Source organism: Camelus ferus, chromosome 3 (assembly GCF_009834535.1).
Source record: "Camelus ferus isolate YT-003-E chromosome 3, BCGSAC_Cfer_1.0, whole genome shotgun sequence".
NCBI lineage: Eukaryota > Metazoa > Chordata > Mammalia > Artiodactyla > Camelidae > Camelus > Camelus ferus.
Window position 1 is genome coordinate 115,143,065 of NC_045698.1, and position 14,645 is coordinate 115,157,709.

Genomic DNA, 14,645 nt, shown 5'->3' on the forward strand with positions numbered 1-14,645 from the left:
TTTTCACTCCTGTCTGCAGTTCCCCCAAAGGACCACTTCTTCCCCACATCAGCCCTGAGCAGGGTGACTTCCAGGAGGTCCCAAGAGCAGGTCAGATCTGGTGGTGCCCTTGGCTACCCAGAGTCAACAGCCATGTGAAGATAGATGTTAACAAGCTTCTCTGTGGCCTGTGTGGTCATGGTGGCAGCAGCCACGGAGATTCTGGGGAGGGGATGAAAAGGGAGAGAGGATCCTGGGACACAGAAACAGCTATAATTTCAGTGAGATTGGCATGGTCTGAGGGAAGTGGGCCAGGGCTATACCTCCCACATCCCTCTTTCTGGTGGGCACCCCCTCTCCCTAGAGCATGGGTTGAGGGGGTGCTTTCAAACTGGAGTCATCTGCTAATGGCTACTATTTACTCTTTGCCAAGGAGAACTATGTTGGCAGCTCTTAACAACCCCATGCAGCAGGCATTATCACTATCCCTGTAGTACAGGAGGGAAACCGAGGCACGGAGAGATGACATCAATTGCCCAAGGTTCCAGGGCTAGAATTTAAAGCCATGATTCTGGATCTAGAGGCCATGCCCCTGACCACTGAGCAATACTGCCTGTGAGGCAGATCCTGCAAGGTGCATGTGGATAAACACCTCCTCCTAGGCCACGTCACAGAGGCTTGGCCCTTAGAGCGTGCTGCATGGCCTCCGGGCTCTCTCTCCTTGTCAGCCAGCTGGCTGCAGAACAATTAACTAAAAGCCGAAGAACCCAGGGGATAGGAGAACCATGGGATAGAAGGAGCCTGGCCCCTTCTCACTCTCAGAGGGGAGCTGCCCAGGACAGCTGCCCAGTCAGAAACATCTACCTGGGTTCAAGTAACTGAGAAATCAACTTTCTTTGTGTTAAACCCCTAAGATTTTTTTTTTTTTTTTTTTACTAAGGTCTATCTGTTACAGCAGCAGAACTTAGCCTATTACTAATTGCAAAGGAAAAAGCAGTGACTTTCTAGCGGAGAAAACTGGCCGAATCCACCTTAACCAAGCGATCAAGGTTAACATCACCAGTTGATAAGACGTACCAACATCGCTTAACTCCCAATAAGATGCACTGAGAAGGGCACCTCCTTTCTGTGGGATTCTTACCGAAAATGCATAACCTCAAATCTTATCGTGAGAAAACTTCAGATAAGCTCAAATTTCTCAAAAACAACTACCCAATAAAATAAAGACTCCAGAACTGTCACAGATTGTGGAAGATTGAGGAGACATAACAACCAAATGCAGAGGACTGGATCCTGGACCAGGAAAAAAAAGGACATTAGCGAAAACCTGGCAAAAGCTGAATGAGACCTATTAGTCAACAGTATTGTTTCAGTACTAATTTCCTGGCTTCAGTAATTGCAGCGTCGTTAAGTAAAATGTGAACAAAAGAGGAAGATGGGTGTGGGGGTACTGGCACTCTCTGAACTACTTATGAAACTTTTTGATAAGTCTAGAATTATTTCAAAATGAAAAACCTTAAATAAGAACGAATGCGGTGATGAGTTTCTGCAAGATGGCCTTTCTGGCGGTTCTGTTCTTAATCATTGTCAGTGAGCCCAGGCAATAAAGACTCACAGCGGTTTATACCTTTAAAAGTTTTTATTACAGAAAACCCCATTCTTCCGAGTCCAGCTCAAGGCCCCCCTTTATTTACTAAACCTGGGCTTCTGGCCATATGGAATTGAATGGTTTCCTTGTTCCCTGGTTAGCTGGTCTGGAGTCGAGGAATCTGCATTGGATTGTAAGTTCTCTGAGAGGAGGGGCTGGGGCTCTCCAGCCGTGTTCCATTTCGTACAAGGCTACGAGACACCTGGTCATCGAGGTGCTGACCGCGTTATGTCCCTGCCTGAGAGGTTAAGCAGAAGAGTCTGCCAGCCTTCAGCAAGCCCTCTGCACCCTCCTTTGGGTCCCGTGGTGGCAGGGCCCTAGCAACGTCACTGTGGGCCACAGTGGACCAGAGCCAGTACGACTGCTAAAGAGTCAAACAGCGATGCTGAGGGTCAACACACAGCATCACGAGGCGCAGCTGGGGCACCTCCTGAGTGTGAGGATGGGGACAGTGGCAAGTTGGTCCCCAGAAGTGCAAGGAGGTAGGTAAAAGATGCCAGCAAGGTGGAAGGAAGAGTATGCTTCTCAAAAGCAAACTGGGCAGGGATCAAGGAGGTCCTGGGAGCCCACACGCAAAGCTGCAAGGATTGCAAAGGCAAGGAACTGGGAAGTGGTGCTGGATAGCAGCTTGAAGGAAGCCTAGCCCAGAACGTATCGTGACAGATTTGGGCAGCGAGTGAACCAATGTTTTAATAATAAAGAATGATGTGGCTACCACAGGGCATGACCGGGAAGGCTGTGACTGCTGTTCACTGAGCAGTCAAACAGGGGAGGGGAGGGTTGGAGAGGCACCGATCTCAGAGCAGCAGCCCCAGCAGGAGAAGGCTGGCAAGGGCCACGGGGGTGAAGAAGACTTTAGAGCCAGTGCCACTGGTGGGACGGTGAGGGGCAATGGTCTTTGGGTTTTTGGTCGTTGAGGCAGTGGTGGATTTGTCCGCACACACTAACTTCTGTAAAGTGAATTCTCCAAGCTTTGGCTTTTTAGTAGACAGGATGTGACAGGTGGCGTCGTTGATGTTGGAGCAGCCTTTCAGCACTAATTTGCTCGTCTCTGTGAATGCAAAAGAGACAGTAAGGACATCACAGCCCCTTTGTCCACGCCCCCCACTCCCCGGTCTTCTCAGTGACCTGCAAGAACTGAAACGGGTCTGCTTCTGACACAGAAGCTTGGAGAAGGGGCCCAGGACTATGAACACCAAATGGTAATGCCATGGAGATCCCCTCCCCTCCATAGTCCCACAGGAAACTGGGTCTCCGGAGGTGGATGTGAGCCTGAGGTCACAGGTGAGAGCCAGAGCTGGACCTGGGACTCAAATCTCCAGTGTTTTCCTGAGCAGTTGGCAGGTGGTGAAATCTAGGGACAGGCTCAGACCACCCATAGTCTTCTGCTCTCAATCCAGGAGGGAGTCAGCCATTTAGACTACTCCTGGGCTCCCTTCCTCTAGGCTCTGTTTTCCATCCTTACTCCTCCCTGTATCTGAGTTCACCCTGCCTGAGTTTTCCCTGAGAAGAGGGCATAACAGCCAGTGGGGATACAGAGAGACCACTGTGTTTTTACTCTAAAAACATGTTATGTTCCATTTAACCCCATTTTAAGCTGCAGGTCCTACAAAAAGACCAAGGGAATTTGCAAAGAAGATAGAATTGTGATTGCAGCTACCTTTTATTGAGTCCCTACCATGTATCTACTGAAGGCCACAAATCAAACAGCCCTGGAGGACAGGCCGGTCATAGGGGAGGAAGGGGCCTGAGGAGCTGACCGGCTATGTGCCAGAAGCGGGGCTGTAATTTGAGTTCAAGGCTGACTCCATACTTGCTCTGAGAAGGAGAAACTTCCAAATCCCAGTAAAAACAAAAGCAATCCACTGTTGCTTTAGAGTAAATATCAGGGCTGGAGGTTGAATTAGAGTGGGTTAGGAAGGTGTGTTGCTTGGCACATGTCTACAGTATTTTTTTTAAGTCAAAAACAAAAACAAAATCCTACATTTACGGTAGCTTTGATCTGTCTAGCTTCCAGACCAAGCCAAAGCCTGGGACTTCGCAGACACCTGCAAACGTGGTGAACAGGAAGAACAAGTCCTTCTGATTCCGTGGTTGCCCTCAGACACAGCTTTAGAATGAAACACCAGAGCTGCATAGACAGCCCAGAGATTTTCAGAGTAAAAAGACCCTTAAATGCATATCCTAAGAGAAATGAATCCATCTGAAGAGGCTACATACTATATGACTCCAGTTATGTGACATTCTGATAAAGGCAAAACTCTGGACAGGGTTTTGGGGAAAAAAAAAAAAAAAAGCAGGGGTTGCCAGTGGTTAGGGATGATTTGACAGAGCACAGAAGATTTTAGGGCAGTAAAACTACTCTCTTTAACAGTAGATTCGTATCATTACATATTTGCCAACACCCATAGGATGTACATCACAAACAGTGAGCCCTAATGGACCCTGGATGATAACAACGTGCCAACATAGACTCATGGATGATAACAAATGTACCTTTTTGGTGGGGCATGTTGATAGTGAGAGAGGCTGTGTATGTGTGGGGGCAAGGGGTGAAGGGGAAATCTCTCTACCTTTCTCTACATTTTCCTGTGAATCTAAAACTGCTCTAAAAAATAAAGTCTATTTTTTTAAAAAAAAAAAAGTCAAGGGAAGTTCAGGGTAAGTATGATGTTGGGCCCCACTAAGAAATCTCCAACTACAATTAAGCATTGGTTTCCGATACTGTAATTGCCATTTTAAAGTTGGAATCAAATTGTACCTGGGTGTTGGTGCTCTTAAACCCTTATCCTTCGGAGCCACATTTGTGGCAAAGACTAGCTGGCCGTTCGTTTTAGCTTCACGCCTCTTCCTTTCCCACTGGGCTCCCACTGGGTTACATGTCCACCTTCGGTTCCTGTACAGTCTGGGGCCCAGCCAGTGGAACGTGGGAGTGATGCATTCACTTGTAAGCCCTGCCTGGAAAAGCCTTCCTGCCTTCCTCCATGCCCTTTCTTCCCCCATCTGCTAGCGAGATGCTAAGAATACAGCAGAGAGCTGCCAAGCTGTGGGTGGGAAGGGGCCAAAGCCTCAGGATGGAAGGAAGGTCCTGGACTCTGCAATGAACTGTTGCACGAACAGCAAATAAACGTCTGCTGTATTGAGCCATGGGGTTTGGAGATTGCCCTTTCACAGTAATTAATTTACTCTGATTAATAAATGTATTATTCTTTAAGTATTCAGGCATGAATAACACTTGTCTGAATATTTAAAGAATTACACGTATTAGTTTTGTATTGTACGATGGTTGCTTTGTGTCTCGTATTGGTTAATATCAAATTACTTTCATAGAAAAGATCAACTGGTTGGATATCAAAGCCCAGTGTGACTCTTCCTTCCAGGTGACCCAAGCTGTCATGAACCAACACCTCTCAGTGACAGGTCGAGAATGAAAGCGTACATATAAAAGGAACTAAGTTAGATGCACCACATCTACAAAAAGGCTCAACCTGGTAAATAAGTAAATGCCAGGAGGGAACTGATGCCTAAAACGAGACTGGCTTGCTTAGAAGCCACAGTGAACCGCGTTCGAGAGAGGGACAGCCCAGGAGGGATGGCTCTAGGCTGAAGAGACAGAAACAGCTATCAGCTCAAGGCTACATGAACAGCCTCACTATCTCAAAGGAATCTGACTTTATCCCGTCATCCTACTAACCTTCCCCAGTCCTTCTATGTTAACCCAGAATTTATGACTCAAGTCCCATGAAAAGGAATTGGAACGCTGAAACATACCATTCCATGCAGCGACTAGATCGACACACATTTCTCCGTTATTACATCTCAGGGGTTTCCCATCACAGGAAGCTCTATTAAGTTCAAAACATGCAGGGCACTCTATGTTGCTGGACACGTTTACCAGTGGAGGAGCTGGGTGGAAGAAGAGTCATTAACTCAGAAGTGTGTTATGACAGAGATCCTGGTACCGCCCAGAGTGGAAGGGATGGAAGGGAATAGGCAAAGACACTAGTCAGAGACCCGAGGAACGGAGCAATCGCGTGCTCAGGAATCTCAGATCCTGCCTTAAAAACACCAGTCACCTCACCCCCACATCCCAGCAAAATATTTACAAGACACAACCTCATACACCTACCTTTACACACCAGTCAGTCTTCAAGAACTGTGGTCAGTGAGTGTGGTGGGATGGGACAGGAAAGGTGAGATTTTGAGCTAAAAACAACCTGTAGCCAATGTCAGAATTAGTCAGCTATTCTGAACACTAGCCAACAGGTGTACGACTGTCATTCAATCTTGCTCTGAACAGAAGGACACAGGCCATTATTTAAGACTGTGACTGGGGAGAGGGAGGTAGGGCAGGAATTATACAGAGACCCAGCTCTGCTAATAATGAACTCTGTGACGATGGCCACATTTTCTCTTCTTCACAAAGAAGGCTTCGGTCTCGACCAGCAGTTCTCAAACTGGGGTCCAGGAACCCGTGGGGAACCCTGAGACCCTTGCAGGGAGTCTACTAGGTCAAAATCATTTTCATGGCAATACTAAGATATTCTCTGCCTCTTTTTACTTTCTTTCTCTCATGGAAATACAATGAAGTTTTCCAGGGGCCAAGTGACATGTGAGATTGCAACGGACTAAATGAACAAGCAAATCTGAGAACCCAGCTCTACTCCATTAAACCAGAAATTAAAGAGCTTTGAGGAAACATATAGCGATGCCACTCTCCTCATTAAATTATTTTTTTGTTTTGGAAAATAGTTATTTCTGTGTAAAAAAAAAATGTTATTAATGTTAACATGTAATGGGTTTTATTATTTTTAGTCAACTAATAGAGATTTCTAAATTTCTTAGCCTTGATTTTTAATAGAGTAAATATTGATAGATACAATCCACTAAACACAAGTTATTCGGGAGCCTCAAAAATTTTTAAGACTTAGAGTCTTAGAAGAGGGCCTGAGACCACCAGGGTTGAGATTACGAATGAGCATCTAATCCTTTGCACACACCTTGGCGTGCTGCGCTGTGATTTCTGTCCTTACTGAGAAAGGGGAAAGCATGGTAGTAATGCTGGATTTCCTCACTTGTGTCTTAAGGAATTCTTGTATGTCAGCGGTTAACGCTACTCAAATATGCACTGACGCACCTTGACTTAAGATATCCTGTGAGAACACAGGTGGTGAAGGAAGGGACGGAGCTGGGAGGACAGAGGAAGGGGCGCGCACGGCCAGCACCCACCTCCGGTGACGGTGACGTTACCGCACGGGCCTCCTTGGCAGCACTGGCTTGCAAATACAAAGTTTTCGTTAGCCGTGTGGACACTGAAAGTGTAAGCCTCCAGCCCACTGCAGTTGCGTGCAGAGCAGGCCGAATTCTGGTAAAACATGAAGTTCCCTCCTGCACAAAGACAAACACAGATCGTCAGGCCTGGGTGCAGAGAGTTCAGGGAGGGCAGAGTCCCTGAAGAGTGACTGCTTCAGCCAAGGGCGGAAAACACCCCCCTCAGCCCAATGCGATTTGGGGGATGGGGGACACTGGAGAGGGTTTTCTGTAAAAAAAAAAAAAAAAAAAAAGTCCTTCCCCAGGAGGTAGTATAGTATTATCAGGGTGTTATCAGAGATGCAGATTAAATTCCAGGTGGAAGGCTGGTGGGGAGCCTAAAAATGGGTGGTTCAGACTGATACCCCAGAGCCCATGATCAGTCTTAGAATCTCTAAATATAGACAAGCAGATGGGATGGGCCAGTGTGCGGCACAAGGTTGAGCCTGAAGCTAGTCAAGCTTCTAGACCAGAGCTAGCCAGTATGGTAGCCACTAGCTACCTGTGCTGCTGTTTAAAATTCAGCTCCTCAGTCACACTAACCATATTTCGATTGATTGGTAGCTACATGTGGCTGCATGACAGGCCATCACTGATACAGACATTTCCATCCCTGAGGAATGTTCTACTGGACAGTGTGGGTGCTGTTTACAAGAAATACCAGAAATAGAAGAACAAGAGAAATGACACCACAAGGAAGCAAAGCTGGACTGTGAGACAGTTACAGGACAAATGGCCTTATTTCGCCAACAAATCAATGGGATTGAGCAAAAAAAAAAAAAAAAGAAAAGAAAAAAAAAGTGATGTTAGCTATCATTCAAAGAATTATAGACACAGTGGACATAACAACAAAATGCAATGTGAGGACTTCGTTTGGATCCAAATTCCAACGCATCGTCTATATATAACACATCTTTGAAACATTTGGAACATTTTTGTTTGTTTGTTTTCCTTTTTTTTTTTTAATGTTTTTGTTTTGGTGGGGGTAATTAGGTTCGTTAATTTATTTATTTTTAGAGGAGGTACTGGGGATTGAACCCAGGACCTTGTTCATGCTAAGCATGCGCTCTATCACTTGAGCTATACCCTCCCCTCTGAAACATTTGGAACATTTTTAAGGTGGCGAGAGTATTAGAAGAAATTAAAGGATTGCAGCTGATCTTCTTAGGTGTGATAGTGGTGTGGTAGTTACGTAAAAAGAAAAAAGAAAGAAAGAAAAAGTCCTTATCAGAGATGAGTAGTGAATTGTTCACAGGGGAAGTAACATGTTATCTAGGTTTGCTTTAATATACTACGGGGAAAAAAACCAGCTAAATGTTCGTTGTTGACACAGGATGATGGTTACTTGGCAGCTCATCATAGCTTCTTCCTGCTTTTGTATATGTGTGAAATGTCCATAATAAAAAGTTAAAAATAAATCAAAGTGTGCTGAGAGAGAGGTAACAACCATGCCAGCGGAACACCCTGAAAGAAAGTCTGAGTGAGAGAGTATATTGGATCTGGGGTAGAAAGGAACAGCGAGAGGAAGGAAGGGTGGTCTAGAATGAGGTCCCAGTCGGGGACAGCAACTCCAAGGAGCCACAGGACTTGTCCGCTCACTTGGCTCTGCCACTGTGTTACCGTCTGACCCCGGCTTGTTGCTTCTCCTGGGAGGTGACTTCATGGCCCCCCTCCCTCCTTGCGCAGCTCAGCCTTGCCCTCAGCCTTCCTTTCCTGGCCCAACTCCCCAGTTCCTGCCCTCCACAAGTGTTGGAAGTGGGAATGATGGTCGCCCCTCGGCTCACCTACAGAAGCGGTGCTCAAGAAGGAGGTACAGCTGGCGCTGACATTTGCAGGACATTCAGTGGCATTTACATTGACACAGGAGTTTCTCCGTGAATTACACTGCAGACATTTCAGGGATTCTGGGGACACAAGATGTCCGGCATCGTCAACATTCAGGAGACATTTACAGAGTATACTTTGGACAAAGCATTGCAGTAACTTCAGGGTCAAAAAACAACTCAGATGGTATCCCTCCCCTGTGGGCTCCCCCCCCACAAACTTCAGGCTGTGAGATGGAGCCACCCCCATTAAGTTTCTCCCCCCATCCGTCATTCCCCAATGGGAAGACCCAGCCTTGACCCACCGCACAGAGTGGTGCGACCGGGAGCAGCGCGCACAGAGTGAGAATGTTCCGCGCTGACCACACCTTGACATGAGAAGTCACATGAGAGGGTCCCAGAGCACCAAGAGGAAAGAAAAGGGGTCTTCATCCCAAGAGGGGGCCACGTGTTTTCCCTCACCTACAGCTGCAACCGTGAGCAGTGCGGTGATACCCGCAACGAGGAAGCCCTTCATGGTGCCAGACCTGACGTCTTCCGAGGACGAGGACTGTGGCCGCAGAGCCTTAAGCCTTAAGAGACATAAAGAAGGAAGTCTGGGGGTTCCGAGGCTACTGGGGAGTGACATTCCCTAGGGTTGGAATCACACGTGCACAGCTTCATCCTTGTCACAGAAAGAGTCAGCATCCTCAGCGGGGGGCACAGAGCCACATTGCAGGGTCCACCCTGCCCATAGACCTACAACAGTCCGGATTTCCCCAATCCTAGACGCCTGCAGAAGGATCTACACAGAGACAGGAAACACAGCCCGGGGCCTTCCTACAGAGCCTCTGTGGGAAGAAAATGGGCAGGCGGACCCACTGAGGATGGGGGTCCAGGAAGAAAGCTGGCTCTCCCCTCCCAGAGCGTGATGTCCATCCTGTGGTTGGGATCTTGCCACGTTCACACGTCGAGGCTCTGTCTCTGCCATCATCACTCCAACAGGCAGACATCTATATTCTGTTCCGAGCACTGAGGTGCATTGATTTATATAATTCCTCCCTCCCAGCAGGCAGGCACTATTATGAGCATCACCCTCATTTCAAGGGGAAATCAAGCCTCAGAAAGGTTAAGTGAAGCACTCAAAGTCAGGGTCGCACTCCTAGGAGGTGTTAGAGCTGGGTTTGGCCCAGGCCCCTAAGCTCCACTCCACACAGTCTCCGTGACTCCCAAAGCCCTGGGCCTGGACACACTCGACCCACAGGGCTGAATCAGAGGCCCGCGCACACCGCTGACCGGCGAGCCTTCAATCTCTCTGCACCTGCAAATCGACTCATAGCTAAGACTCATTTGTATTTATCAGGATCCTGAATCAGAGCTCCCAGAATTTCCACTTGCCCCTGTATCAAAGCAGTGCAGAAGGGGAACCCAACCTCCCTCATCGTTAGCTCATTTATCCTATAAACGGTAGCCATGAGCCACAGATGGCCACTTACGTTCAGATTCATTGGAGGAATGAAAAGGAAACATTCTGTTTCTCAGTCACCAGCCACGCGCACAGGTGGCCGCTGTGTGGGCCGGTGCAGGTATGGGACACACCCTTCCCTGCAGACAGCCCCGGTGCGCGATGCTGCCGCGCAGGCTGCGGCCCAGCCCCCAGGTGGGCAGCCGGACCTGGCCGACGGAGGGGTGACGGAACTGGCCGATGGAGGGGCGATGGAACTGGCCGATGGAGGGGTGATGGAACTGGCCGATGGAGGGGCGACGGAACTGGCCGACGGAGGAGTGATGGAACCTGCCCGAGCTCACCCAGCTTGTGAGGCCAGCATTGGGTGCGCTCCAGGTCCTTCCTGGTCCGACGCCGAGTTGCGCCGTGATAGCTGCCCGCTTGCTAAGGAGCACCCCGTCTTCACCTGGGAGCCCCAGCCCGCCTCCTGCCGCCCACCTCACCGAGACGTGCACACACCACACACCGCGTGCACACCCCCACACACACCAACATATACACACAGCACACACATAAACACACACACACACCCACACCCACACACACACACACACGCACGCACGCGCACCCCTGCACCTATGCTCCCCTGGTTAACTCATCAGGGGTTGGTGAAAAGGAGGAGGAGAAACCAGCCCATCAGGGGGACAGAGGGCCTATCAGTTAGCCAGTGGCTCCGCCACTTAGAGATCCAGGGAGAGCAAATAACACGTCTGGTGTGGAGCGCGTGGCAGTTCCTCTGTGCGCGGAACCTTGTATCCTTCCCGGCCCAGTCACCTTCCAGGCCCGGAAACCCAGGACAGAGAGAGGTTCAGGGGTCGGGCCTGCTGGGAAGGGACGGGGAAGCCTTGTGGGGATGGGGGAAGAGGAGAGGGGAGGGAAGGAGGTGACCTTAAAGAGGCAGTGACATCAGTTAAGCAGACAAACCGACTGAGCCCTTGGGGCGTAGCCCTGACGATTAGCCCCATTTCCAGGGGGAAACACTGGAGGCCCGGAGAGGTCAGGACCCTTTCCAGGGACAGGCAGCAGAGAGACAGCGCCTGGAGGTGGTGGGGCCCGGGCCCAGGGCCTGGCTCCCCACCTCGTGGGGAGAGAGGGGCCAGCGAGGTGGGGGTCGGGGCAGGGGGCCCCTTGGGGAAAGTGAGAACGAGGGGCGTGTGTCCACCGCTTTGCAAAGGCCTTCCCACTCCTTCTATCCTTGGATATTTTCAACAGTCTGAGAGGGACCTACCACAATGGCTCTCACCTTCCACACAGAGGAGCGAGGGCTCACAGAAGCGAAGGACAGAGCATCACACACACGGAGCAAACCCCAGCACTTCTCTGCTCTAGCCGCCCCTCTCCTGAGCACTGCCCAAGGAGCAGGAGCCATGAGATGTGCTGTCCCCCAGCCCGCCCTGAATGCCTCTCCTCTGCTTTCAGCTTCTCCCAGCCTGAGTCCCACAGCCCAGCCCCAGCCCCTCACCTTCTCGGTCTCGGCCCAGAGATTGCCCTCCAGAGGGTGGGTCCCGGCAGAAGCTTGTAGCAGGTGTGTGAGGGACCTTATATAGCAGGTAGCTGAGATCAGAAAGTACAGCCTCCTTCAGGGAGGGGGGCCTCTGAGCCAGACTGGGCCCCGCCCAACCACAAGTGATGCCGGTCAACTCGCTGAGGCCTCCAGGAACTGAAAGCAACTTTGCTCAAGACCTGCCTTTGGTAAAATGTGCGAGGGAGCCAGGTGTGTCCCTGGTACCATCTCATGTTAACTGAGGCCCACTGAACGGGTTCCATGACTGGTTAATGGATCACAAGCACCACCTTACCCAAACCTGGTGAAGCAGCCGCCTTTACTAGCCCATTTACAGACGGGAACCACCAAGGCACATGAGGGAAACATAACAGCTTGTCCAAGGTTACACCGCTGGGGCAGAGTCAGAACTCAGAAACAGGTCATATGGGGTTTGTGCAGCTCACGAAAGGGGCTCGGGTCCCCTCGGGCAAGTGTCTGAACTTCACTAATTCTCAGGCTCCTCCAGCCAAGATGAGGAGGTGCAGCCTCGCAGGGTGGAGGGGCCATGAAGCCTCTGCCTGCAGGATGCCCTGTGCAAGCTGTTGCCCCCTCCCAGACCCCAGGCAGTTCATCTGCCAGTGCCGTCCTGGTGAGAGCTCGGGGCAGCCCAGGTCCCTCCCAGCCCTGCTACTGTGCTGTGCCTGCTCCTGGATTTGAGTGCGAACTTGAGTTCCCTGCCCTCCTCATCTTTCTGCTGTTCCTGCCACGTCAGACGCTCACCCTCACACACGCACGCACGCACGCACACAGACACACACAGCGGGTAGGGAACTGAGGATCCAGGGGTTGGGGGGGTGAGCATCACACCGACACCCCCAGCTGGCAGTCAAACCTGAGTTCCCTGCTCTTGAAAATACTTCTTGTCCATCTGATGCCCACTTTGACCTTTTCTGTGGCTCATGCATTCATTCAACAAACATTCTTGGAGCACCCACCATGTGTCAAGACTGCTCCGGGCATTTGGGAGGTATTTGAGCAAAGAGACAGAAATTTTGCCTTCCTGGAGTGTAGTCTAAAGGGGCAGATCTGACACAAATAAAGCGATAAATGAGCAAATTACAGGGTAGGCCAGAAGTGGTGACTGATCTGGCGAAAAGACAGAGAAGAGCGAAGGTGAGGGATGGACAGTCCTGGGGGCAGGAGAGGGGGGCATGTTCGGTTTCAAATAGAGAGGTCTGCGGTGTTCTCACACAAAATGCAAAATCTGGGTCATTTCAATCAGCAGAGCCTCTGGCCATCTCTTACTCTCTCTTCTCTCCCCCTGCAGCTCCCCCACTGCCCATGATAACATTTTCCTAAAAAAAGGCAGCTCCCTCTGTAACAGAACCCTATTCAGTCTTCACTCCAGCCGCTTGGCAGGGCCCAGTGGGGGAGGTGGGAGCGAGGGTCTGAGGATAGAGGAAGTGTTGCCTTTGGGATAATAGCCCCAGGGGCCACTCCAGTATTGAAGCCAAGGATGGACCGGAAAATCAGGCTGATCAAAATGTTCTTCTTCTCAGAAGACACCTGATACCCAGGCAGATCTGGATCGGAATCCACACTTTCCTCCTCCTGTCCCATAAGTTACTTATGAACCTGGTTTGCAGGGCCTGAGCTCCCCATCTGTAAAATGGGAACACCGGACCCTGAGGAAAGGCCTGCTCATCATTTCCTCCTGGAATCCTTACCCCGTTCCACTGTGGTCTTTCCAGTGTCGTTTAATAGTAATGCCACGGGGGCACTTGATCATGTGTGATGAACTGGGCTGTGCCTGACCACTCGCAGCAGAGCCAGGTCTGCCCCTCCCAAGGCCCTGGACATGGTGAATATCATTATCCCCTCGACAGCTGGGGAGACTGAGCTACAGAGAGGCCACTCTGACCTCTAGGCCTTCAGACACCAGGGCCAACAATCTTCCCACTCTGACACGGCTTATGTGGGACCAGCCTCTGCCCCTGGGGTTGACAACAACGACTCAGCTCTCTTCCTCCCTGTTCCGGGGTCACCGCTCTGTCATCACTGAGGAGCTGTCAGGGTCGGAGGGCTGGGAGCATTCACGAGGTATTATATGAAAGCACCCTTCTAAAGTAGAGCCCCCTCTGACTAGCCAAGAAGTCCAGGGACCCAAGAGAAGCAGGCTCTCAACACAGTCCAACATTTGTTCTTAAAACTAAGGACACTGGACATGCCTGCGGCACCCTGGCTCCATTATCCCTTTAGAAGAGGACAAGGCTGGCTGTCCTCATGACCACCCAGGCCAGGCAAGCTGGAAATCACTCAGACTCCAGAGAGTCACGGTGGGGTGTGAACCCGGAACCACTGTGGGAAATGGGCTTCTCCCAGTGTTTCCCTTGACTGTTAGCGGACAAAGCTTGGAGGTGAGCTCTTAGAGGAGTCCACTCTGTTTCGGAATAAATATGGAGAGATGTGCAGGATCGGAGCAGGATGGTCAGAGCTGGAACCCCAACAAGATGTCCAAGTTGAGAACTGGGCAAAGGGTCCAGTCGAGAACCTCCATCCCTTCTCCATCTGCCCTCTGTGTTTGCTTCAGGGAGCTTTCATGGATTGGCTCATTCCTACAGCTTGGCCAGGTGAGAACAAGATAAGAATAATGAAATTACTGTCTTTAACATTCCGGACCTGCAGGCACTTTGCGGGGGGGGGGGGGGGGGGGGGATGCGCATGCCCTGAGGCATGCACCCTGTGTAAGATGACGATCCACTGAGTCATGGGTTCTCCATCTGTCAAACGGGAAGAGCAATGCCACCCACTTCTTGAGAGTTATTCTCAGGGTTAAAGGGGATACCTCAGGCAGACACAGTATACACTTACCATGTTGTAGGAGCTCCCAAAACAATGATTCCCATTAGAGTC

The 14,645-nt window shown here is 50.3% G+C and overlaps 1 protein-coding gene across 1 annotated transcript; it reads right to left on the reverse strand.

Moving 5' to 3' along the window:
- Window positions 1-1,669: 1,669 nt before the first annotated feature.
- Window positions 1,670-11,750, reverse strand: LYPD8 (LY6/PLAUR domain containing 8). The gene is made up of 6 exons (XM_032468101.1): window positions 11,709-11,750; window positions 9,223-9,332; window positions 8,722-8,841; window positions 6,857-7,015; window positions 5,399-5,533; window positions 1,670-2,678 (listed from the first exon to the last, which is right to left on the reverse strand). The coding sequence occupies exons 2-6, from the start codon at window positions 9,275-9,277 to the stop codon at window positions 2,425-2,427; spliced, it is 723 nt and encodes a 240-aa protein (XP_032323992.1). The 5' UTR covers window positions 9,278-9,332; window positions 11,709-11,750; the 3' UTR covers window positions 1,670-2,424.
- Between the last annotated feature and the right edge of the window lie 2,895 nt (window positions 11,751-14,645).

Coding starts and splice junctions, on each gene's coding strand:
- LYPD8 (XM_032468101.1), bottom strand. CDS start 9,277: ATGAAGGGCTTCCTCGTTGCGGGTATCACCGCACTGCTCACGGTTGCA. Junction 8,842..9,222: donor GCTCACGGTTGCAGCTGTAG/GTGAGGGAAAAC, acceptor TTGTGTCCCCAG/AATCCCTGAAATGTCTGCAG. Junction 7,016..8,721: donor CTTGAGCACCGCTTCTGTAG/GTGAGCCGAGGG, acceptor GTCTTTGTGCAG/GAGGGAACTTCATGTTTTAC.